The sequence below is a fragment of the Diuraphis noxia genome, unplaced genomic scaffold, assembly GCF_037042655.1.
Source record: "Diuraphis noxia isolate RWA-SAM2 unplaced genomic scaffold, SU_Dnox_SAM2 contig0003, whole genome shotgun sequence".
Taxonomy (NCBI): Eukaryota; Metazoa; Arthropoda; class Insecta; order Hemiptera; family Aphididae; genus Diuraphis; species Diuraphis noxia.
In genome coordinates this window covers 21,578,319-21,603,857 of record NW_028301713.1, presented here as the reverse complement: position 1 = coordinate 21,603,857, position 25,539 = coordinate 21,578,319, and the positions used below count along the sequence as shown (strand labels likewise).

Here is a 25,539-nt window from a genome sequence, read left to right as displayed (position 1 = left end):
TAACTACTATAAGAATAACTTATGAGAAACTTTGTATTAAAATTTCAAGTATTTTGATGGGACCAAAAAAGTTTTATCGATACTTAAAAAAAAATTGAAAATTTCAGTGGTCTGTAAATAACTCAAAAAAAGTCAAACAATTTTGAAAATTAAACTGTATATAGATATCACTAACATAAACATTTGGTGAAAATTTCAAGTATTTACAGTGATTAGTTTTTGAATACAACCATAAAAAAAATCGATAACTGTCTGATTTTAATATATTCAAAATATTAATATGGGCAGTGTTTTATATATTTTAGATCCTGAGCAGAGTTAATGTTTTTAGTATCTATACTACTTTAGTCATGAAAAATAAATTCTAACTTTTCTTACTTTATAGTTTCCTGTTTTCTTATTTTAACCAAAATCAATTGACTTTAAGTACTTGAGACTCTATTTTTTATAATTTTCTATATTCTATACATGATAAAATATTCGAAATGTTTTGAGTTAGTTATTACTAACATTCATTTAGGTAGTTTTTTATTATGTCAATTAATTATATTCTTTTGGACAAAAAGTTTGACAATTTAGTACTAGATTCGTTATAAGTTATTATTACAGTTAACATAAGTCATAAACTATGATATCTTAGTTCATGGCAGTTAATAAATATTAGAAATTAGAAATCCAATCCATAGAAACGACTTTTGTATAAAGTTCAATTGTTGATAAAATTTATCGTTATCTCAAAATTGAATAATAAACATTTTTTTTTTTTTAAAGTTAATAATTAAAAATAGAAATCCAAAATCCTTGTAGATTTTTTTCAGGGATTCTCTGTGAACTGTGGTCTGTGCATAGATGAGCATGGATATTATAATTTATAAGACAAATCATAAATATATAATTAGTATTATTATAATTATACTAAATTGTCAAACTTTTTGTCCCAAAGAATATAATTAATTAACATAATAAAAAACTGCCTTAATGATTATATTATAATTATAATTAATATATTATTAAAGGAAGTGGCTATTTCCGCGTCCGACGTGTATTTATATAGTCGTACGCTTATATGGTCGAAGGGTATCACAAATTTCACAATCACATACACAGATATGAAGGAGAAACCATAGACCTTATACTAGTATAAGGTCTATGGGAGAAACTAGTTTATCTACTCCGTGATCTGTGTCTTCAAAATATCAGCCAAGGAACCACAGAATAGATTAAATCGGAAGGGACACTTGCAATGTAAACAAAAATGTGGCGGCCATGTTCCGTTGGCTACTTTATCAATTTAGTGTTATCAGTTAAAAAACTGGCATCATAACTCATGATTTAATTCAAAACATTTACATTAAGATTATTAAAAATCTTAGCAAAAGCATTTGTTACACGTTTTTTAGTGTGTACTGCTTTTTAACTGCAGTTAAAACAAGCAGTACATGTTCTGTTGTGTACTGTCGTCAGTAATTTTTTGAATAATTCTGTGCATTAGAAGCATTATTATAATAATATGAATTATCTTTTTCCTTCTCAATCTATTTTCTTATTTTTAAACCATATCTAATCTTAATGTACCTTAACTATTCAACCTTGCTTTCAAACAATCGTGATCTATAAATTTCAAAACTACATTTTAGCTTCTAATAATTAAAACGTGTATTTTTTTCCAATATGTATTTAATATGAATACCTATTTAATCATATATTTGATTTATACCATGATAAAATAAATTATCATGATTTATACTAATCTTATGCAGTTGCTAATTTTAAAATTAAGAATTTTAAGCAATTAGTAAGTAATTTGAATAAAACTAGAGTTGGATCTATACATTTTTGGAAAAACATTGTATTTAACATTTTGTTTTTCTGATTCTTAAATTTAAGCTTTAGCCAACGGGAAGATGGCCGCCACGTTTTTGAGTATTGGCATTGATTATAGAATAGTCTATTCTATAATCAATGGGTATCTTTACCGTGTTAATTTTTATCAGTGTCCTGCCGTGGAACCATTTAATCTATTCTGTGGTGGAACTACTGACTAGCGTCATCTAGCGATTAAATGTATTTAACCGATATTTAGAAGAGTATAATATCCGTATATCGTGGGACATCCGATTCGGTATACGACCGTTGCAATAATACGTTTTGGATTGTTGAGTTTCCAGGTTAGGTAGCTATACCGTTAGACAGCGCCAGTCAGTTGTAGTTCCATAGCTTATTTGGAGACTCGGTTTGACGGTCTTGAAAAATGCATAATATCATAGGCCGATGTATACCTTTAATAGTGCTTGTAGGCCAGTTGTAGCTCGTCGTGAGAGTTACCGTGGTTTCTTATCATTCTTCTATATTGCCACAGCTAATCTACCAGTGACCAGTGACGTGTTCCTCCTTTTCAGTTTTCGGAAAGATTTTTCAGTTTCCATAATTTTTTGTAAAAAATTAATTCTATATTGCTAAACAAGCTAAACACTGTACAACGTATACATGCTAATGAAAAAGTAATGAAAATTAGCTCATTGACGTGTCGTTAAGGTAAATCTAAGATTTAGTACAGTTTTACTTATGTTAATTTATATCAAACAGCCCTTTAAAATAAACTTATAATTTTTTGTTTTCAAAATAACAGGAGATGTTTTTGGTGTTAATTAACATTAACAATTTTTTAGTATTTTATACTATATATAAATTACGTTACATTTTATATGAGTGTGTTTTATTTTAATTTATTTATTTTGATAATTTTAAAATCAATTGAAAAAACAGTCCTGTTGTAATTCACATATTTGAGCATATATAATTTAGTATAAATGCATCGAGTACCAGTTCTTGTATTTGCTAGTCTATAGATTCAATGTTTTTTGAAATGTTAAAAGAAATTAAACAAAATCACAAATTATTTTTAATCAATTGTTTGATAGCATTTAAATTACTTGTACTAATCTAGGCACATTTAGCAGTACTCACTTTAATCAGCCTATACTTAAGTACTTTGATAACTTAATATTTGTTCTAATTTTAGTAAACATGTCAACGTACGAAGAATTTATTGAGCAAAATGAAGAGCGTGACGGTGTCCGCTTGTCGTGGAATGTTTGGCCTGCTAGCAGATTAGAAGCAACCCGTCTTGTTGTACCAGTAGGTTGTCTTTATCAGCCATTAAAAGAAAGACCAGGTCAGTACATAGTTTACACTAAAATTGATCAATTTTTTTCTAACAATCTATTTATGCAAGAATAGATTTACCTCCAATACAGTATGATCCTGTACTATGTACTCGTAATACTTGTCGAGCTATTTTAAATCCATTATGCCAGGTGGATTATAGAGGAAAAATGTGGATATGTAATTTTTGTTTTCAATGTAATTCAGTAAGTATGACTACTATTGTCTCTGTTATCATTTAAATTTATAATAATTACTTATTTAAATTTATTTAGTTTCCTCCTCAATATGGAGCAATTTCAGATCAACACCAACCAGCTGAACTTATTCCAGCATTTTCTACCATTGAATACTCAATAACGGTAATGTTTTAAATATTTATTTTTGGATGATAGGTACAGATTTAGCTTTATAATATTTTTATTGAATTATCTACTTGATTTAGAGAGCTAAAACTATGCCACCTATATTTTTGTTTGTTGTGGATACTTGTATGGATGATGAAGAACTCGGCGCTCTTAAAGACTCTTTACAAATGTCTCTTAGTTTATTACCACCAAATGCTCTTGTTGGCTTAATTACATTTGGAAATGTTGTTCAGGTATGAAATATAGTATCTAATTGTAAAATGTATTTAATGGACTTAATGTTTATATCTATATGTCTATAAATAATAAATATTTCCATATTTTTATAGGTCCACGAATTAGGTTGTGAAGGTATTTCCAAGTCCTATGTGTTTAGAGGTACTAAAGACTTGCCACCAAAACAAATTCAAGATATATTAGGAATTGGAAAATATGCTGCTCCAAATGCACAGGCTGGTGTGCCTCAACAGCAAGCACAACAACAACAAGTTAATGTACCAGCAAACAGGTATTTTCTAGTAAAATCATTATTTTTACTTGTTCTGATGTAAATATTTACATAGATTTATACAACCGGTTCAAAACTGTGATGTAAATATGTCAGACTTATTAAATGAGCTTTTAAAAGATCCCTGGCCTGTTTCACAAGGAATGAGACCATTAAGGAGCACAGGAATGGCATTATCAATTGCTGTTAGCTTATTGGAGGTAATGGATTTTGACTAATTCAATTACAATATTTTGAAATATATAAAGTAATTTTTGTAGTCCACATATCCACAAACTGGTGCACGCATAATGCTGTTTGTCGGTGGAGCATGTTCCCAAGGCCCAGGTCATGTAGTTAATGATAAATTATCAGATACAATTCGTTCCCATGACCAAATAATGAAAGATAATGCTCCATATATGAAAAAAGCAACAAAGCATTATGATACCTTGGCAGTTCGTGCTGCAACCAATGGACATACAATTGATATATATGCGTGTGCTTTAGATCAAACTGGTTTGATGGAAATGAAGCAATGTTGCAATACAACTGGGTTTGTTATTACTATGAAATATTTTCATAAGAAATAAAAATTAATATTTCTATTTCTATTTTAATTTTAGTGGCCATATGGTAATGGGAGATTCATTCAATTCATCTTTATTCAAGCAAACTTTCCAGAGGGTATTAGCGCGTGATCATGAAAACAATTTGAAAATGGCATTTAATGCTACTTTAGAAGTAAAAACATCTAGAGAATTGAAAAGTAAGGTGTCTTTGTTAACTGCGTCTATATTACAATTCAAAATTGAAATTATTTTTTTTTTTTAGTTATGGGTGCAATAGGACCATGTGTATCATTAAACATCAAAAACCCATGTGTATCTGACTGTGACTTAGGTTTAGGTGGTACATGTCAATGGAAAATGTGTAGCTTGATGCCTAACACTACGTGTGCATTTTTCTTTGAGATTGTCAATCAAGTAAATAATTGCGAAACCCTATTAAATTCACATGTATAAAATGTATATAATATATTCTTATTTTCAGCATGGATCACCTATACCTCAGGGAGGACGTGGTTGCATTCAGTTTATTACTCAGTATCAGCATTCCAGTGGCTATAAACGAATTAGAGTCACCACATTAGCTAGAAAGTATGTAATTGTACAATATATAACTTTTTATTTTATGCTTATGAGTTTTGTTTTTTAGTTGGGCAGATCCTGTTCAGAACATGATGCATGTTAGTGCTGCATTTGATCAAGAGGCTTCTGCCGTTTTAATGGCTCGTATGGTAGTGAACCGTGCTGAAACTGAAGATAGTCCTGATGTTATGCGGTGGGCTGATCGTACGCTTATACGCTTGGTAATAAATTAATATACATTATTGTTTTTTAATTAGTTTTTATTGTTTTTCATGTTTTATACAGTGTCAGAAATTCGGTGATTATCAAAAAGATGATCCAAATAGTTTCCGATTGCCAGAAAACTTCAGTTTATATCCACAGTTCATGTATCATTTAAGAAGGTCTCAATTTCTACAAGTTTTTAACAATAGCCCCGATGAAACATCATATTATAGGTAAATTTTAATTTTAAAGGCACTACATTCATAAAGACGGTATACCCGCATGTGTTGTCTGTCTTACAAGTGTGTAACTTAACAAATTTAATTTTCAGCAAATCACGTTTAGTTCCATTAGTTATAGCTTAACAATTAGAGTTAATTGACTTATCATAAAATTTATAGATAAGATTATTATTTTGACAACCTCTTGAGTCATGAATTTTTTACTATATTTTAATTTTGAATCAAGATATAAGTATACAAATAATATACTTTTTTTAAATACCTATAACTTGCTTTAAAATTAAAATATATTATAAAGCTCTTGAGGTTGTCTAAATAATAATCTTACTTAAAGATTTTATCAGTGAATTCAATCTAATTTATAAATTTTTAGTGCTAAAAATTATCTATTTTGCAAAAAATTTGTAATGTTACACACTTGTAAAACAGCAGCATACACGTGGGTATAACGTCCTCTTGAAAAACTATCCATAAGTAATAATTGTATGTTTCTATTTTAGACACATGTTGATGCGCGAAGATGTTACACAAAGTTTAATCATGATACAACCAATTCTTTATAGTTATAGTTTTAATGGTAGGCCAGAACCTGTACTTTTGGATACTAGCAGTATTCAACCTGACAAAATATTATTGATGGACACATTTTTCCATATTTTGATATTCCACGGAGAAGTGAGTTAAAATATATATAATTATATTTAATAAAAATATCTTGTCACATTTGGCGTTGTACAGTCCTTTATGAAAATTATATTTGGAAAAAAAATAATTATTTATATTTTAGACTATTGCTCAATGGAGAGCAATGGATTATCAAAATAGGCCAGAGTATAGTAACTTCAAACAGTTGCTTCAAGCCCCTGTTGATGATGCTCAAGAAATTCTTAAAACTCGATTCCCAATGCCTCGGTATATTGACACTGAACAAGGTGGTAGTCAGGTAAGTTTTATGAATAATTTTAGTATCTCAATCATTTTGATACCGATTAATTTTTTTTTTTTAGGCAAGATTTTTACTATGCAAAGTTAACCCATCTCAAACACATAATAATATGTATGCTTATGGAGGTGTAAGTATTGAATTAATTTTTTATTTGTATTTTATAGATTTAAATTTTAAAGTCAATTTTTAATTTCAGGATGGTGGAGCACCAGTTTTGACAGATGATGTAAGCTTACAACTATTTATGGAACATTTGAAAAAGCTAGCTGTTTCGTCCAATGCATAGAAAGTATTTTTATTCTTATGTCCTGTTATTATTATTTTTTTATTATAATTATTGATACATTCATTTAATACTTGAAAATTAGATAATTTTTCAAAATGTTTTGTAAACATTTATAATTTTTTGTGTTGAAATCAATTATCTTTTCTTTGTTGGAGAAATTATTTAAGAGAAATTTGTAAATTATATTATTATATATAAAAATATTATATTATATTCAAAATTTTTTTGCACAAATCTACTCTATTAGTAATAAAAGAATAAAAATTAATTAAAATATTAGTCTTTGGATTGAAATATTAAATCTCATGCTGTGTACCTAAAACAATTAATAAAATAAAAATAACATAATATGAACGGAATGATCTATTGACAACAGGCATGTTTGATTAGTTTAAGAATCTAATTGACATTTTATGTTCAATATCAGACTTTTCGAATGTTTTACAGAATTCGTCAAATGAAATAAAACCATCCTCATCTACATCTGCCTCAGATATTGTCTTATCTGCAATTATAGACAACTGTTCTTCGCTAATAAAAAAAAAAAAAAAAATACAATTTTAAAATGTGAAATAAAACCATTTAAGCATACAAATTATTAAGAAATTTACCTTATATTAGCACCAACCATCATGTGTAAAATAACCAATAGCTCATCCTTTGATATCAATCCATCATTATCAACATCATACATATCAAAGGCAACTAAAATTATATTGATGTTATTTAAATAAAAATTCTGCTCTACAAGACAAGTTTATTGGTAACTAATAATTATCATTACATTTTATTTTCTCCATTCGATTGTTTTGTTTGTTTGGTTTATTTGGTCGAATTGGTCTAAATTTAGACAGCGCTCTCATGAATTGTAAGAAATTAATACGATCACAATTATTCCCAAAGTCTGCGTGGAATAAATCAACGATTCTTTCTCCTAAAGGATTTATCGCCAACTCTGGAATACGCAGTAGATCTTCCCTACTGAGTGTACCTAAATCGCCTCTATCCAAACTGGTAAACCTACTGTAGAGACGCTCTATTTGATTTGCAGTGACTGTAAAATATAATTTCATTAAAATTAGTTTCATGATTTAGATCAGATTTTAAATTTGACTTAATCGTGAATTTGAAGCTTGCCATACATTCAATATATCAGAACTGGGAAATATAATTAAAAACTAATGGTAATATTTATCTTGTAAATTAATATCAAATTAATACTTTTTTTTTCACTAGAATTTGAGTGTCATTAACCTATATTTCCATTATCACTAACAAATTAAAAGTTAGTTTGTCAATGTCAAACTAGCTTTCAGTTTTAATGTGGATAATATTATTAAAAATAAATTTATATGATTTAAAAGGAAACATTAAGTTCAAATTCAAGGAAATATTGATTAATGTCAACAATTCTACATAGATCGAGAAATACATAAAATTTAAAATGAACAAGCTTAGTTAATTTAATAAAATCATATGCATATCTGTCAACTTAATACTTACATCCAGTTTCATTTCTGATTTGAGCAATTTCTTCTTTACGCAACAGTAACGATGATCGGTTACCCATTTTCAAAATAAATATGAATTGTAAATTATTGAGAAAATAAAATATCTATGAATTTCATATCCTTGACCTTAAAATAACACAAATTCAAAAACCATTACATGTTAAATAGTGTATGGTTGCAGTGTTTGCCGTTTGGTACTTTGATCTTACCTACAATTAGACACTAGCTGTTATCTTAATTGCCTATCCCATAATTATTAATTATCACTATTACAATAGGACGTGGGTCTATCACAGACACAGATATATAAAAATATTGTTATATATCTGTGATCACAGAATAGATTGAGGAGCCTGCAGTTTAGCCAATCCTGATATAAATTATAAGGACATCTATGCGATAATCGAACATTTTATTTTTCTCCATGCAAATTTGTATCAAATTTAAAAAACCGCATAGATCAGTGATAATCTGATAAGACGGATTTCCTATTTCAGTTAATTTAATTCTATCATAGATGCATATTATAGATGAGTATCAAGTTCGATTAATTAATATTTAATACATTATTTTCTATTTAGTATTTACACTTCACGTAATCACGTTATTAACATTATTAATGTGAATAGCTTAATCTTTAAGATGACTGATGATTGTACCATTGATGTCAAAAATAACTTTAACCATCTGATTACCGAAGAAAAGAACAAACACACTGTGTATTGCACAAAATGCCCATCCAAGATTTTGTCATCTACAATGGGAAAGCATTTAAGAATCGAAGTAATTTTTCATGATGTAAAATTACAATTTAGTAAATTTTATATTTATTTTTATATTTTAGTTCAATCTTCCACACATGTCTCAGAAAAAAAACTGCGAGTCTGTTGAATGTGAACTGTTGGCAGATTACTGGATGGTTCCAGATATGTATATGTTTGATAATATTGGATTCTCAAAGACTGTTGAATCCGGCATTAAATATCTTATATGTGCTGACTGTGAAATCGGACCAATTGGATGGTACGATGATAACACTAAGCAATCTTATGTAGCACTGTCCAGAGTCAAGCACGCTGAAGATTCATGATCTTTAATTAAATTGTAAATACTTGAAACATTCTAATTTTATTATATTATATTTATAGTTTTATAGTAAAACTAAAATATATTTTTTTTAATTAATTATAGTTATGATACATTTTTATTGTTTATTCATTAAACAGTATTCATGTCATTTATTCTAATTTATATTAATTTTTTTTTATGTATGTGTGTGTGTGCAGTTAATTGACCAAAATTCTTTGTCAATTATTGAACTCTTGCATACAACATTATCCACAAATCACAGTAGTCAACAGTATATTAATCATAATGTGATTTCAACATTATCTCATGTATAACTAAAATAAATTATTTTATACTCCTATACAACAAGATTTGATGGTTACCTATAATTTAGATTTAAACTAATCATATTAAGTGATCACCATAGTAAATATTATATGTAATTAAGTTACAAAAAATTAAGAATTTCGCACATTGAATACAGAATTTGACATCGGGTACTTACTCTTGTCCTGCTCTTATACACTTCTGTGCAAGAATTAGGAAATCAGACCTTCAGAAAACCATTATAATCAGTCGTATAAAACTGAATTAGACATATTATAGAATATAACGCAAAATGAAAGATATATTGGTTTTACAATAATTTTTATTTATAATAAGTATTTCTGCAAATAGTTTGCAAAAAAAAATTAAAAAGATTGGCGTAGCCTTACAACCTGCATAACTGTCAACTAGAATAAATTTGTATAAAATAATTAAGACATTTTGAAGAAAGCTCTCATACTTTCCCAAATTTCGGGGATCATAATTTGAAGATATTGATAAAAATGTGGTCTTTGTTCATATTATGAGTATTTTTATTATTTCTCCCAAGTTGAAGTAACAATTTTTTTTTTTTTTTATGGGAAAATATACCATCAATATGGTGATTTAACCATATATCTAATATATTAGTAGGTATTCTGTTATAAACAATACAAAATGTAAATTACAATTAACATTTTTATAAGAGATAAATAACTATAGAAAAGTTAATATCCATTATAATTTACATTTACAGGTCTTAAACTTGGCAATAAGTATATCTCAAGTAAACATTTTGTTTATTAAATTTTGAATATTTTTTAAATATTATATCAAATAACCATTATAATTTATTCAGAGCTTTGATCTTGATTTAAAGTACTACTTATTTTTCCAAGTTCAAAACTGTTTGAATTTTATGATAATTATATTAGTAAATTCAGCAACCCCTACACATTGAGCAGGCCTAATATAGTACAACACTAGTAGACAACTTTGCGAGTACATCCCTTGCGGTAATGCTGTAAGTAATGAAAATTGAAACACCATATTATATTTTAAACCTTATAATTTTATAAAAATATACACAAATTAAGTAAACCAAATATACATGGAAATAATAGTTGATATATATATTTTTTTTGTATATACTTCCATTATACACCTTAATATGTTGTCAATTTTATATTGTCATTCCTTTGCAATGCACTATAAAAAAATGAATGATTATTAACTAAATTCAATAAAAATATGAAAATTTACTCACCAATAAATTCTGAGACTGGATCATTTTCTCCGTCACATCTCATTGTACCAGTTATTTCTTCATTCTCAACAATTGGTAAAAATAAATCAACAAATTCAACTGAATAAGGGGGAGAAACTGCTTCTAAAGCCTACTCGAAAAAAAAAAAATCATAAAAATAAAATATAATTTCTACAATGTATAAGTAATTATTTACTTCTGTAACAAAATAACGTATTAAAGAAATATCAGTATCTCCTCTATGCCAACATTGTTCAATATATTTTATAACTGGAACAACACAACCACAACACAACAGGTTCACCATACGGTCAAGAAGCATCTTTTTCATCTCCAACTAAAACAACAATTGTTTGATTGAAATGATTCTATACTAACTTTAATTAATTTTAATGTAAATAATAAATATGAACAAAACAAAATGGTACTGGTCTAGTAGACGCCCACCAAGAAAGTATTACCTAAACACTAATGCTTAGTTTACGCCCTACGTTTACATCTCTAAAATTTTTAACATTCTAATCATTTGTTATAAAATGTATATACTGCAGATAAAAAAAGGTTCAGTTCTATAATATTTTCAGTATAATAATATAATAATAATATAATATTATAATATTATAATATTTTAGTGATGATGATTGATTAACTGAGATAGGTATTCAATAATATTTTAAACAGTACCCAATGTTAAATCTATATTTTATCATTAACTTTACTGCACAGATTTTACAAAACATTATTCCTAATATATCTAATAAGTTAATTCCTCATGAATACCTAACAACCTAACATACTTAATTTTTTTACGTTTAACATTTGCATTTTATAAATGTTATTAATAATGATTAGAAAACGAGAGATGTAATTGGCGGACGTGAACTAAACCTGAATGGCGGAGGTTAACCGGACCAATAACAAATAATTATTGAGCTATTTTATGAAATGAAGAAACTCATTTTGATTATTTATTTATTTAACTTACGTGCACTAGAATTTCTAGTTCATCCTGTTTAGATTCAAAAAGAGAGACAAATAATTTTAATATGATATTATGCAGTTGAGGATGGCATGTAACAACTTCATCTAAGAGTGCTAAGTGTGTTGGTGTATGTTCAGTACATAACTTAAAGAAACTTGGTTCTGTCACAGTACTTTCAACCCAACATATTAAACCGACAGCAACAGCAGGATATCTACATAAAAACAATGGAAATTTTTACAATTCTAAAATTGCAATAACACTGAATAGTTGTCGCGTATACTATAATCTATAATAGAATATGTCAGTTTTACGCTTGTTGAACTCCACAACTCTCCCATCAACGTTCACATATGAAGATAAGTCTATACCTACTGAAATGTTGTGGGCTATGTTTTCTCATTGAATAAATGTAATGGATTTCTTAACTAATACTAAAGTTTGTTGTATTTATCATAGTGTAATTATTATCCTAGAATAAACAAATACCTGATGCAGTGATAAATAGTGGCAACTTCAGCAATTAATTCTGTTGAACTTTTGTTCAAATTACATATACTATGAACTTTATCAACAGCTTGTATTGTAGATTTTAAATCATCCTTATTAATAACTTTCCTTTTTTTACCAGATGTAACTTCATACACACTTGCAGAATAAGCATAAAGATATATGTACTTGGGTTTGTATTCCGGATTTAATTTCATTCCTGGCTTAAATAAAGCCTGAACTAATAATTCTGAAAAATATATATACTTGATTGATAAAAATAAATAAAATAATTAATAATGCATTTAATAATTAAAGCTAAACTAACCAAGAAATTGTGGTATTCTGAGTAAACTGACGGGAGGAGAATCTGATGATGAATAATGTTTATGTAATACGTTTATATCAGCAGGATTTAAGGCATTTCGTGATAACATAGAACTTAAAGCTGCACAAGGCTGGTCATACGGAGCAGCGCCATTTAATGCCATAGTAATAGGAGTCACATCATTTCTTAACAAAACCAAATTCAGATACAAATTTTAATTTAATAATTTTTAAATTAATATATACCTCTCTTGGGCACAGCGAGTTATTTCTTGAGAAAATCTCTTCATATTAACTCCACCATTAGTTTCCTTAGCTAAAACTTGAAGAGCAACTAATGTAAAAACATATGTGTGTTGGCTATGGCATACCATTTTCTAAAGAAAAAACAAAATATTATCCATATAATATAGTAAATACACTATTATTACAAACACCAAACATAGATGCCTAAATATTTCGTCAAATAATAATAAACTATACATTTTATAATGAAAGGTATTCTAAATATTTTTTTTCTTGAACTAATACATATACTTTGATTTAAGATATTGAATAAAATAGAAAGTCACGAGTTCGTGCTTTTTTTCTGTCTTTATTTATTATATCATTTTTTTTTTTTTTTTTTATTAATAATACCCTCGGCAACATGGGCCATTGGGTTTAAAGTGAGAAATATATATAAAAAAAAATTACATGAATTATATCTATATCTAAAGTTATTATATCATTATTTAAATGTTTAAATTTACAAATAAAATATTATTATTATTATTAGAACAAGACCCACTGTTTACCTGATCAGTAAACAATTCTAATACAATTTCTGGATATAGTTTTAATGAAAAAGTATTATTTATAACAATATGGCATTGGCCATTGATAGTGTAACTTACAGCACACTCTTGTATTGTATTTTGACGATTTTCACTAGATGTTTTTATGGATTCTGTAATAAAATTTTTTAATATTCGGGAATATACTTCAATTTGTTGAGAAGCTGTAGATATACTTGTTATTTCACCTTGATATCCAGCATCTGATATCAACTATTAATAAACAAAATACGAATAATATTAAGCTAATATCAAAAAACTAGAGGTAATTTAAATATAATATTTAAAAACAGTAAGTGCTGGTAATTATCAACAATATCTGTGAACCAAGGTAAAAATTATTGATATTCTAAAATAATTTATAGTAAATTCTATATTATGGATGAATTGTTAATAAATAATTAGATAGATAATAACATTTTTTTAGGCAAAAATAGTAGCCAAACACAATGCACACTCTCATCAGTTTGAACTGCCCCTTTTTTTTAATAGAAGGTAACAAAAATCACTTCATAGTATAATATTCCTATAGTCAAAAACAGTCTCTGCCATCAAAAAAGAATAGGCAATGGTAATATAAAACTTTAATCGTAATAATAATGATAAAAAGTAGAATTTTGAATAAAATTAACTAAGTATGTTTACACATACCAATTTTTTCATAGCAATAAAAAAATGAAATCGCTAGTAAAATTTAATGCACCATTACATTACTTAAAATACTAGATAAATTAAAAAAATTATTACAGTAATAGATAGTTAATACTTAATACCTTAATTGTAAAATTAAGCATCAGACAATCAGGATATTCTTCTGCTAATCTATAAATTAATGATCTCCATATTTTGTGTTCAATCATTTCTGTTAACCAAGCTGGAGTCTATTGATTACAACACATATTTAAAATGATTAATACTTATTTAAATAATAAGTTATACCAATAATAAATAATAAATAATAAATAATAAAAATTGACATACTTCTCCCTCTTCACTAAATATTGTATCTGCTTTTTTTGGATCAAATGTTTTTAATACCATATCTTTGAGATGATTTTCAACGAAGGATTGAACTTCACCAACCGCAACACCTTATTAAATATTTTTATTTTAAACGTGCATTAATAATTAAAAAACCAAGCTAAAAAGAAAATAATATTTTTTTGAACAAAATATGAATTTTGTATAAGTTAATCAAAATTAGTATACTTACTAAAGTGATAAATATTAAACATAGTATATTATTACCTCCTAGAATTAGCCATTCAGCAACCATATTTGCCATCTGAGCAACACCAATATAATTCTTTGATAACAATTCTATAACATGCTCAGGAGTTCCACCCACTTGAAAATACCTATACGGTAATAAAAAATGCATTATTTAATTATAAATCATTAGATTATTATTTTTAAACAAAAAATAAATCAACATTAAATTTGAGCAGAAACACTTCACAATGAACTAATCAAGTACATAACTTTCTTAGAAGATTATAGGAAAAGAAGTATATATTTTAGTCATTTTTTTACTACACATTAGTATACCTTTATAATTTCATATTTACACATTAAATACTTTTAATACACTAACACAAATTACACATTTGTATAATGGAGGCAACATGTGAGTGAGATAACCTCTTAGGCCAAAAAAACAAAAATAATAGAATTAAAAAGTGTTTATAATTTTTAAGAAGTAAAATATATAGAAGTAAGCATAATATTTTATTTAATATACCTATTTTCACTTTTGTACCTAATATTCTTCAAACTATTGTTTTCAATACATACCTATTGTATTTTCTGATTTTATAATAATTATGGACATGGTTTACTACAGATATATAGATATGAACTAAGTTTATTATAGCAGACAAATCATCTATATTATTGAGTAATAATTATAAGACAAAAAAGATTACCTTTTAAGCTGTGAAAATATTCCTGGTTCCATGATATAATCAGCACTACTAAATTTCTCTAAGCATTGAGTTAAAGTTTCTTGTGGATTTTCTAATATGTCGTCATTGTCATCAGCCTAAACAAGAGTAGGTACAACACAACAATTAAGAATAATTAAAAAAGTAATAGACATTTTAAATAAATATAATTTTAAATTTATTAAAAAATTGTACAAATATATTAAAACATGTAAATAAACATATAAATTAAAAAATGTAATCATAACATTGGCGATTATTTATATATTTTTACAAGACTAACCTCTACATCAACGTCACCGTCCCAGCGACGATATTCATCATAGTCGTCTTCCATTTTGCTTAAATGAGCAAGTACTGATTTTAAATAGACCAAAGTATCTACACCTCAGTCACAATTGATAAAAACTAGAATATTTAGTAAAAATAAACAATTTTTTAAACGCCTACTTTAGGTTAAACAATTATTAGTGTTAATGTATTAACATTAATTATTTAAGACTTTAAAATGTTATAATTTATAACTTATAAACATTTAACATAAACACACTAGACAAGACTACACACATCACTATAATTCACCATCTATACTTATAGTCTATGCAAATGCAAAATACAAATAACAATCTAAAAAGTTTAAAAATTAAAAAACAATTATTGTTCTTTGATGGCACTAAACCGAAAATTTGATAACACATATCAAACATTTGAGTTTTGTTTATACAGTCTGTTGTAGGCTTGTAGCACAGAATAGATGAAATGGTTGTAGTTCACGGATAAAATTAGTGCAGTAGTGGGGGTAATAACCAAATACGAATATTATGTTATAATTTATAATATTTAAATATTTAATATTATAAATGTACGTCAACCTGTCGTGTATATACTGTATACTATAGTTTTTCGTTGATAAATGATAGAAAATCTATACTTGTGAGTTGTAATTGGTGACTGACGGCTGTTGAGTGGTAGAGGTATTCAAACCGGTGTTACAACTGTTAGTTTCGATAGTTAGGCACCCATTAGAGAGAAAACATAATAAGTGAACAATATAAAAATAAGTTGCTTACAAAGAAGAGAAGTGCAAGTATTATGGTTAAATCTACAATTCTATAAGTTTGTAATATCAATCATAATAATATTATATATTATTCTCTCCCTGACATAATAGTTGTTATAAAAACGACATTTTTCCCTTACTCTATGATGACAAAGCGAAAATTTCCATCAATAATAATCGTCTCACTACCTCTACAAATCTGGCGATAGCATCTGCAGCTATGGTGTAATGAGAACAAAATTAAAACAAACAAAATTCAAGCATTTCAAAATATTTTTCTAAGGAAGTTAACAATTAATTCACCTCCATAAGCCTTTAAGTTTTTTCTACATTCAGACATAAGACTAAAAACTATAAGCGACGAATCTAGATGCTACTATAAAAGATTCTACTTCCACAACCGCCTATGTACTCATTTCCATCCCTTTATAAAAAATTTAGTCTCCGTTACCATACCTATAATAATAAATGATACAATTTAAAAATTGTAAAATTACATTAATTTAATATTATTAATTTTTTCTTTATGGTGAACTTAAGCCTAACTAGCTAGTTAAGTAGTGACTATAATAGTTAAGAAGATGCTACACCCGCATGGGTGTCTGACTTAAAAATGTGCAACATAGCAAAAATTGTTTTGCGTGGGAAAGAACTGAGAAGACTAGAGTCATAAACTCATAACAGTCATAACTAAAGAAGAGAAGAAAAGAAACGAAATTGTTTAATTGTTACCACATAAAAAGGAGAACTTAAAATATCGTTTTTAATTTTTCGATGTCGGACTTATAAAAAAATGTATTCATGTTGGATGAACACGAAAATAATGAATTTTGAAAGAATAAGAACTTTTTTCGTGTAAGTGACATCAAAATATAAAAATAAAACGATATTGCTCAGACAACATTCACATCTCTATTTTATATCAATTTGGAGTATTATAAATATCAATTATACTACAAGGTTCTATCCTAGGCTAACAGTTTCTGCTATTTTGTACATTATTGATTTGTATCACATGTGGGTTATCACATATAAATGTAGCGTCCTCTTAGAAGTAACAAGTAAAAGTGAAATCGAATATTACCCTCTAGAAGTTCGTGATGGCATTATTACGATTTAAAGAAGTGAAGCCTCTCGTCGCTAAAAGAAATTTATTGTTATGAAGTGTTGCAAAGAGCCAAAGAATAATGTTGACTGTACCGGTGACTATAGTTTACGTGGAAAGGAATTATTTCTCGAAACTCAATTTAATTATTTTGTATTTGAGAACTTCGATTGAACAAGAAAAATGATCCGACCTTACAATGTTGCGTCTCCATTGAACAAGAAGTATCAAAATCAATAAATTATGAGGAAATCATCAATTACTTTTATCAGAACAAATAGAGGAAAAAATGTTTTTAGTTTTAGTAATATCTTCATATTTTAATCACCTATACTCTTTTAATGAGTAATTGATTTTTATTTCATACATATTTTAATCTGTAAATAATTTTGGTATTAAGTAGGTACCATATTTTATTTAAAAAAATATAAAAACTATCTAACATAATAATTATTTATTTTAAACTAAATATTTGTGCAATAAATTATTATGATAAACGCATAAAGCATTGTCCAGAGACAAACAATATTGCAAATTTTATCGCCCGAACTAATTTTTTACAAACTATATAATAATATAATGAGTTTTGTTTCAGATTTAGCAGATTTAGATCAATAATATTTTGATAATTTAGAGCAAATTAAAATTGAATCTTGAATAGTCATTAATCCATATTCTGCAATGTTTCATTGCTCATTATTACAATGACATAACGAACCAGGAGATAATTTTAAATATTTATGTAATTATCGTAAAAAATTAAGCATTGCAATATCATTTTTCGGTACAGTAATAATTATTGTTAATAAATGTAGGAACTAGCAAATACTTTTTTTTTTTTTTAAACAAAAAATGGTTTATAATACACATACAATTAAAATGTACTATAAAAACATACGCAATCGCATAGTAAAATAAATACATGATGGACTCGTACAGAATGATTGAATGTTCACAAAATAATATTTGAAACACGTAAAAAAGTAATTTCAAACAATGAATTATTCTGTGTAAAATCAAAGGTAGTTTAAATAATATTTTATAATACGATAATAAAATAATAACACACATTTTATTTGATTTTTTTCAAAAGAATTGATAAAATATAATTAAACGAAAAATGTGATAGAGGAAACACAATAATATAATATTTAATTAATATTTAAAAGATAATGAAATATATAAATTGGCGCTAGTTTAGAAAGTTTATCATTCAGGAGTCGAACAAAAGATAGCGATAGCACAAATCAAAATTCACGTAGGTATCAACAATCGAATTAATTTCATTTCGAATGCTCTGTATGGCTATTTTTAATTTTGTTTGTAATAAAAAAAAAAAAAAAACGACCATAACCTAAAAAATTCGAACAACAAGTCAACAAATCAACAAAAATATCGACACCGTTCCATACTTCCATGAGAACTCGTCTGCCGTCGGTTATACTCTTATAATTAACCGCGGTCCACGTGAATCATAAAGTGATGCGTTTGAATTTTTTTTTAACCGTCACGTTGCAACAGACAATTCAAACAGTGCAAACATCGTTCATCTGAGCGCCTGTCCGAGCCGTTATAGTAATACACCGAGGCAATTAACGTCGCCGTCGATTCGCGATAATGACGGATGCGATTACGGACCTGACGTCGTACCGGACGCTGGTGAAGTGTGCTCTAAGCCTCGGCTTACCCGGCAATCTAAAGGTCAGTTGCAGGTGGTTTTATAGTGTTGTAGTTACACATTTTGTAATGACAACAATAAATAATAATATTAATTATTGTAATCTTTGAAAACAAGACGCGACGATTAAGCACGACGTCGTTTGTGTTTAGTGTTAACTTATTATCGCGTAAAAACGTAGATAAAATATCATTATTCGTTATATCAATATTAATTAAGATGCATGTTATAAAGCGTACATGTATATATGTATATATATGTTCTCATGTCGCATGTATATAGGTATACGGCTGTCAGCAGCTGTACCGTACCGTCCGTACCCATCATGTTATGTGGGTCGTCCGCGATAACATGGCGGGCGGCGTGCGGTGCTTTTCCGGGATTTCCCGACGCCGTCCCGTGTATTTATAGAACGCGCTCGTCGCCGCAAACCGGTTTTGCGTCCGGCCCGTACGCACGAAAATTACAGGTAATCGGCAAACCGGCCAATGGTTGCCGAGCTAAAGGGACTTTTTGGCGGCAGACTCCGACCCGCCGCCACCGCCGCCGCATCATCATCCGTCGACGTTCGGACTTCGGTAGTTTGGTGCTTTATCGGCGTCCACCTCTTTGTCGGGGCCGCCACCGTCTCCACATTATTCCCGTTTCAGTCGCCGCCGTGCTTCGCGCCGAAGATCGTCGTCTCCCGCCGTTGTTCCCGTGATCCACGAATGGCATTATTATTATTATTATTATTATTCCAGCCAACGTTCGACGTGTTTTTCGCCTGCAGCGCCACTCTTATGTCGATTTCCTTTTGCGCCCACCTCGTCTGCTGTACGATTCCCATTAACGAACGCAATTCGATGTTTTGCAGAAAGACGAATACGTTGAGTTGTTGAGATTGCATCGAATGGGATATCATTTCGAATGTAAAACGTTGGCGCACATTATGAAAACGAAAAGGCAGACTATGAAAAAAAACGGTACCAAGAAGCTGGTAAAAAAACGATGTGTCGGAAGACCTCGTAAATCAAAGATCAAATGTGATGAATTGTCATCAGAAACGTCATTGGAGAGTATAAAAATGCGTACACAAGTAGCTACAACTGTTCCAGTTGAGAAAGCTCGCTCGACTGCTAGACCGCCAAAGCCTAATTTTGAAGGTCATGTATGTATTTATGTTAATTTTCTAAAATATGATTATTTGTATCAGTGATAAACATCATACAGTATCAATATTTTACTGCCACCTATTAAATATTGGCGAGTATGATTCTTATCCTCATCTTTCTCTATTTTCTCAAGTGTTTGAAAACATCCTTTTTTTTTTTGTTTAATTTTCATAACTTAACTTCACAACTTTATAATATTAGGGAAAACAATTATTAACTGCCCATAAGTGATGGTTTTTTTTTTTTTGTAATTTTATTGATGAATACTCATTATTAATATTTTTATTAAATAAAATTTCAATGTTTCACATTTTTTTTTTCAAACTAATTTTCACTCACCAATAAACAGTTGGGAGGACCTACAATTTAAGTTGTTTTTAGAACATGTGATAAATGTATGCATTGCAACGTAACTGCCTGTTTGATCTTTATATTGTATGTTCCTACTTATTACAGTTTAATTTTTACTAGCAATTAATAATTTTACCATATTTTTGTATTAATGTCAATTAATTAAGTTAATTATATAGAATAAATCTGTATGGTTAATATTATTTTTAAATTTAGGTGTCCTCTTCTAGCTCTGTGGAAAACATTGTCTACCGACCTCCAATTGCAAAGACTACAAGTGTACTTTTAAGAAATATGTTGCTTTCAACAGATAGAACCAAGTTTAATAGATCTACAACAGATGCTAGTCTTAATATTTCAAACAATAACAATCCACATTGTAACTATTACCAGGTACAGATTTTTTTTAATTTGAATTTCCTAATAACTAACAAATCTCACAAAACTCACCATATTTACTTTCTCTAGTCTCCTTAAATGTTCCAGTCTGAACATCTTGCCATCCTGTTCCATTTTCACTTGTCATCTCCTCAACTAAAAATGAACCACTATGTTGTTATATGTATTTAGCTAATTTAGACCCTTCCTTCACACTAAACAATTTTTAATCTCTCTAAATATAATCTATTTATTGTATTAAATGTATTATTGAAATTGGGCAAAAGTCTGTGTTGTAAAATAATTAAATATTTCACTTGTCATCCACTAGCTAGGTTTTTTACTTTAGTTTATTATTGATTTTTTCTATGCAAAAACTGTAAAGCACTGACTTTATAGAGATCTTTTAAAAATCATGCCAGAAACAATGATATAAGTATTCCCATACATAAAATATTATTAAATTTATTATCTACCTAAATAAATCTGTAGGTTTTTGATTTTAACCAATATTTTATTTTCTGTTTATTTCAAAATGTCTGAAATATAATATAATATTTTAATATAACACTTTCAAATATGTTAAAATTTATATTTGATTTTGCATTATGACAAGATTTCTAAATTAAATTTACCATCACTTATCTAACATAATTATTAGTACTATCATGGTTAGATTATATGGCGTTCATAACAAATTGCTCAATTCATCTTCTTGTGGCATAAATTACAATTAACAAACCATTTAACCCGGGAATTTAACTGATGGATCGTTGTAAATGCAAGCCGCCATTAATTTTATTAATTAACTTAAAAATAATATGTTTTAGTTGGACAAATCAAAACCCTTAAATCTAGAAGTTTCGCATAGAGCTTTTGCTGAAAATTCATCCCGAGTAATTTGTGAATTTTAAAGAATTTATTGGTATTGTGGTTTATTGACAAAATTATGATGTTTATTTTTTAGATAAAGTGGAAAAATAACAATAAAAAGTTAAACATACCTACAAAAGAAATCAAATCTACTGTACCTGGAAATGGTTACCTATCTAACCTTCAAGTTTTTCCTGATATCCCGCAACTGGCTGATGTAGATATTAATGCGAGTTTAGAGATAGATAACTCTAACTACAGCGTGTAAAATTATATGAATAATTTATGTCGTATATTCACAATTTTAAATAATTGATTTTTTATAGAAATGATCAAACTGATACAGAAACAGTCCTATGTATTGATGATTCTGATACCTTGAGTAATGAGTCTGCAGAGAACATAGAAAAAGAACAACAAGAGTTTGATCAACGTTGGGCTATGTCAGTTCGTATGGAAAGTGGAGAAATGTCAACAGCGTTTTCTAACTGTGAAACATTTAATCCGTTAGATGATGTAATATTTCCACAAATGTTAATATCCAGAACAAAGCAAGAATTATTTTTGAGTTTGTTGCATTTTAGGTTTCTTTGTTAGGGCCACAAGATACAGCTTTAGTACAAAATGATGTTATCCAAAATTACATAGAGACAAATAATGTCCAATTCATGCAACTACCAGATTCTAGTTGTGAAGTGATTAGAACTTTGCAATACTACGAGTCAAGATTATTAACAAGTCCTTGGTCTTTTCCAGAACATGTAAAATAGAAATAAGTTTTATCTTTTTCATCTTAATTAAGAAAAGTAATTTCATAGTTTCAGAATCATAATAATGAGTCTATTTCAAATGAACAGACAGCGCAAGGCGAGCAATTAAATGCAACAGGATCAAACCACACTCTAGCAGAATTTGCAAATATGCTTCCTTGTCCAATTGCTGGTTGCTTGTGGTATTCACATTCTGCAACTTTATATGTTCATTTATTTACTGTAAGTAATTTTTATTTTTATTTTTTTTTCTTCTCAAGTGAAGTTAATAATATAGAATGTATTAATTGTTGTATTAATAGTGTCATCAAGAAATGATTTATTATGGAAATGTAATTTCACATGTCTTCAGATGTCAAGATATACAAAATTTCTGCTTTTTTACTCATTTACAATTCGTACAAAATACCATTTATATAATCACTGTTGCATTTGATAGCTATAGTCACACATATGTTGCCACCATTCAGGTACTAATATATTATGTATATTTCTTTGTAAAATCATCTCATATAAGATTAAACACAAGTATGCTTCTATACACTTAACTAGTTAAGGCTTGTCAAGTGTCTTGCTTACATTATTCTCACCACATAGCTTCCATTTTTCTTAAACAAAATAAAGTAGTTTTTTGATCATAGCTAATTGTTGGAAACATAATTCGAGCAGTGAGATCTTAAAAAACTAGACAAAAATTGTTAGTCACCTAAATTTAAACTTATATATCATAATATATTTAATAATTGTAATAATGATTTGCCTATTTTCAGCATGTTTCGTCGTATGGTGACAATACAAGTGTTTCACCAACTACAGCAATACTGACCACTAGTTCTCTACGTAACAATAATGATCAACATTCGTGGAGTGGCCCAGTACAGCCTTACAGTGTTCCACTGGATGTATTACATGCTGATGGTAGATGTTTATTCATTGATCCTACCAATCCTGAACAGATGATTATTAATGTTAACTTAACAGTGCCATTGATTTATTCAAACGATTCAATGTTTGCCTGCTTATAAGTATTATATTTGTATTCTTTATTATGCTTTATAGTATTTATACAGTACCAACAATGCTATATCAAGTTATTATGTTTTGCAGAACATTCTTGTTACATGTTTAATTGTTTGCTTTGTTGTTAATTTATAATTATTTAACTTTTTTTTGTTAGTAAGGAACAAACAGCTTAAGATAAAAATTACTATTAATTATTAGATGATTGGTATAAGAAATATTACCTATATATTGTTAGCATATGACACTATTGTGTCTCTTATACAAATGCTTAATTATTTTACTTTTTATTACAGTACATTACTTTATTTATGTTAATTTTCTCCCTACCATTTAAACATTTACAAAGAAAAATACAATTATTATGTAATTATAGGTGATTGAGTTGGATATCCATTTATAGTTTTGTCCCAATACTAAAATATTTGATTAAATTATTATTTATTTGTAAGTTTATAATTGATAATTTTATTTAATTGTATTGTTGACATCTTTCTGATAACAAATTTACTTTTTACATATGTGTAAATAATTAAAGTTTGAATTACCTCATCTAAGGTGTTGTAATTATATGATTCCAAATATGTTTGGTTAAAATTAGAAAACATTGGTTTAAAATGTATTATGTATTATTAAATATTGTTTATTATTTAAAACTTAATAATTATATAAGACATATTTATTTTTACTTAATAAAATATTTTTCTGTAATTACAGATAAACTTTGTATAATTAATTATTTTCATACACATTTAGTGTCCAACAATCTTCATGATTAATTTTTAGCCAAAGATTACCTTAAGGTTAGGTCTTAGGTGAAAATAAACCAAGATAATTGTTGACAATATCTTACACCTTTATCAATGAATAGGATCATGAATACAACATTGAGTGAAACTATTATTATTTGAAGTATCTACACGTGCAGGTACTTATTTATTATAATTATTGGTTGATTAATGATAGAGATAAGTATAAAAAAAGTATGTATGTTGAATACAAAATTATTAAAACTTACATGAGAACTCAAAGATTATAATGTGAACTTTATTAAATTTACTAAAACTCCTAGAATACCCAAAGATGTTAATTGGAATTCAAATTATTATTTAAACTTGTTTAGTGGAGCTTTGAGAGGAATTATTGACTATCGAGGGTGGTTACCTCAGATTTTCTCAAAATACTAACTAGAAACTGTACTAAAGCATCTGAAAAATGTTAAGTTCACCATGTCAATGCAAAGGTTTAGGTAGGTACTATATTTCTATAATATTATTACTTAACTACTAGGGCTTGAGTGTTGATGATTTATATTCGTCTTTTTTGAAACATACTCCATAGATGACAATGATTTCCTAGAATAGATTATGAATAAACAAATATATATGTCATTTTTTAAAGGCTTAGTGCATTTTTATTATTTATTTTTTAACTATTGAGAAAAAAATTACAAGTTACTTATTTATAATTATTATATTTTTATATTTCTCACCAATTAAATAATTAAATTTTTTCTACCTATTTCTTAATATATGCAACAATTTGAAACTTATCTAGATTAAAATTCGTTTT

General features: G+C 27.8%; 5 protein-coding genes across 8 annotated transcripts; 3 read left to right on the top strand and 2 right to left on the bottom strand.

Moving 5' to 3' along the window:
* Positions 1 to 2,296: 2,296 nt before the first annotated feature.
* Sec23 (transport protein Sec23) lies at positions 2,297 to 7,123 on the top strand. The gene is made up of 17 exons (XM_015509074.2): positions 2,297 to 2,535; positions 3,023 to 3,175; positions 3,241 to 3,371; positions 3,441 to 3,527; positions 3,611 to 3,766; positions 3,863 to 4,041; positions 4,097 to 4,241; positions 4,302 to 4,576; positions 4,647 to 4,789; positions 4,855 to 5,006; positions 5,074 to 5,180; positions 5,239 to 5,392; positions 5,457 to 5,608; positions 6,118 to 6,292; positions 6,405 to 6,560; positions 6,625 to 6,690; positions 6,760 to 7,123. The coding sequence occupies exons 2-17, from the start codon at positions 3,028 to 3,030 to the stop codon at positions 6,847 to 6,849; spliced, it is 2,316 nt and encodes a 771-aa protein (XP_015364560.1). The 5' UTR covers positions 2,297 to 2,535; positions 3,023 to 3,027; the 3' UTR covers positions 6,850 to 7,123.
* A 71-nt stretch (positions 7,124 to 7,194) lies between these two features.
* Positions 7,195 to 8,722, bottom strand: elm (calcineurin like EF-hand protein 1 elm). Its single transcript, XM_015509077.2, has 5 exons — positions 8,570 to 8,722; positions 8,353 to 8,486; positions 7,634 to 7,903; positions 7,461 to 7,554; positions 7,195 to 7,380 (listed from the first exon to the last, which is right to left on the bottom strand). The coding sequence occupies exons 2-5, from the start codon at positions 8,417 to 8,419 to the stop codon at positions 7,236 to 7,238; spliced, it is 576 nt and encodes a 191-aa protein (XP_015364563.2). The 5' UTR covers positions 8,420 to 8,486; positions 8,570 to 8,722; the 3' UTR covers positions 7,195 to 7,235.
* Positions 8,723 to 8,826: 104 nt separating this feature from the next.
* On the top strand, positions 8,827 to 10,864 carry strat (RAB interacting factor STRAT). 3 transcript variants are annotated; one of them, XM_089222182.1, is made up of 3 exons: positions 8,827 to 9,143; positions 9,205 to 9,464; positions 10,492 to 10,864. In XM_089222182.1, the coding sequence occupies exons 1-2, from the start codon at positions 9,003 to 9,005 to the stop codon at positions 9,448 to 9,450; spliced, it is 387 nt and encodes a 128-aa protein (XP_089078308.1). In that variant the 5' UTR covers positions 8,827 to 9,002; the 3' UTR covers positions 9,451 to 9,464; positions 10,492 to 10,864. The 3 variants fall into 3 exon arrangements, with proteins under 3 accessions (XP_089078308.1, XP_015364564.1, XP_089078307.1); XM_015509078.2 differs by lacking the exon at positions 10,492 to 10,864 and adding an exon at positions 9,647 to 9,797 and having other exon boundaries at positions 8,828 to 9,143; XM_089222181.1 differs by lacking the exon at positions 10,492 to 10,864 and having other exon boundaries at positions 8,829 to 9,143; positions 9,205 to 9,607.
* Positions 10,786 to 16,256, bottom strand: TH1 (negative elongation factor complex member TH1). Its single transcript, XM_015509076.2, has 13 exons — positions 15,862 to 16,256; positions 15,561 to 15,676; positions 14,884 to 14,993; positions 14,617 to 14,726; positions 14,409 to 14,516; positions 13,696 to 13,848; positions 13,046 to 13,176; positions 12,801 to 12,985; positions 12,473 to 12,722; positions 11,987 to 12,197; positions 11,198 to 11,338; positions 11,002 to 11,131; positions 10,786 to 10,943 (listed from the first exon to the last, which is right to left on the bottom strand). Exons 1-13 carry the CDS (start codon positions 15,913 to 15,915, stop codon positions 10,918 to 10,920), a joined length of 1,725 nt encoding a protein of 574 aa, XP_015364562.2. The 5' UTR covers positions 15,916 to 16,256; the 3' UTR covers positions 10,786 to 10,917.
* A 2,924-nt stretch (positions 16,257 to 19,180) lies between these two features.
* LOC107162237 (uncharacterized) lies at positions 19,181 to 24,478 on the top strand. Of its 2 annotated transcripts, XM_015509051.2 has the most exons (10): positions 19,181 to 19,444; positions 20,278 to 20,571; positions 21,143 to 21,319; positions 22,135 to 22,200; positions 22,272 to 22,441; positions 22,504 to 22,693; positions 22,762 to 22,938; positions 22,996 to 23,169; positions 23,250 to 23,417; positions 23,718 to 24,478. In XM_015509051.2, the coding sequence occupies exons 1-10, from the start codon at positions 19,361 to 19,363 to the stop codon at positions 23,970 to 23,972; spliced, it is 1,755 nt and encodes a 584-aa protein (XP_015364537.2). In that variant the 5' UTR covers positions 19,181 to 19,360; the 3' UTR covers positions 23,973 to 24,478. The 2 variants fall into 2 exon arrangements, with proteins under 2 accessions (XP_015364537.2, XP_015364538.2); XM_015509052.2 differs by lacking the exon at positions 22,135 to 22,200 and having other exon boundaries at positions 19,182 to 19,444.
* The last annotated feature ends 1,061 nt before the right edge of the window (positions 24,479 to 25,539 follow it).

Bases quoted from the DNA above. Each gene is read 5' to 3' on its own strand.
- Sec23 (XM_015509074.2), top strand. From the start codon at position 3,028: ATGTCAACGTACGAAGAATTTATTGAGCAAAATGAAGAGCGTGACGGT. The intron at 3,176-3,240 runs GTCAGTACATAG...ATGCAAGAATAG, and splicing joins GCCATTAAAAGAAAGACCAG to ATTTACCTCCAATACAGTAT. The intron at 5,007-5,073 runs GTAAATAATTGC...TCTTATTTTCAG, and splicing joins TCTTTGAGATTGTCAATCAA to CATGGATCACCTATACCTCA.
- elm (XM_015509077.2), bottom strand. From the start codon at position 8,419: ATGGGTAACCGATCATCGTTACTGTTGCGTAAAGAAGAAATTGCTCAA. The intron at 7,904-8,352 runs GTAAGTATTAAG...TATATTTTACAG, and splicing joins AATCAGAAATGAAACTGGAT to TCACTGCAAATCAAATAGAG. The intron at 7,381-7,460 runs GTAAATTTCTTA...TTTTTTTATTAG, and splicing joins ATGGTTGGTGCTAATATAAG to CGAAGAACAGTTGTCTATAA.
- strat (XM_089222182.1), top strand. From the start codon at position 9,003: ATGACTGATGATTGTACCATTGATGTCAAAAATAACTTTAACCATCTG. The intron at 9,144-9,204 runs GTAATTTTTCAT...TTTATATTTTAG, and splicing joins GAAAGCATTTAAGAATCGAA to TTCAATCTTCCACACATGTC.
- TH1 (XM_015509076.2), bottom strand. From the start codon at position 15,915: ATGGAAGACGACTATGATGAATATCGTCGCTGGGACGGTGACGTTGAT. The intron at 14,727-14,883 runs GTAATAATATAC...ATATTTAATAAG, and splicing joins TGAATGGCTAATTCTAGGAG to GTGTTGCGGTTGGTGAAGTT. The intron at 11,339-11,986 runs GTAAGTTAAATA...TTGTTGTTTTAG, and splicing joins AACTAGAAATTCTAGTGCAC to TTGGAGATGAAAAAGATGCT.
- LOC107162237 (XM_015509051.2), top strand. From the start codon at position 19,361: ATGACGGATGCGATTACGGACCTGACGTCGTACCGGACGCTGGTGAAG. The intron at 19,445-20,277 runs GTCAGTTGCAGG...GATGTTTTGCAG, and splicing joins GCTTACCCGGCAATCTAAAG to AAAGACGAATACGTTGAGTT. The intron at 23,170-23,249 runs GTAAGTAATTTT...TTGTATTAATAG, and splicing joins TATATGTTCATTTATTTACT to TGTCATCAAGAAATGATTTA.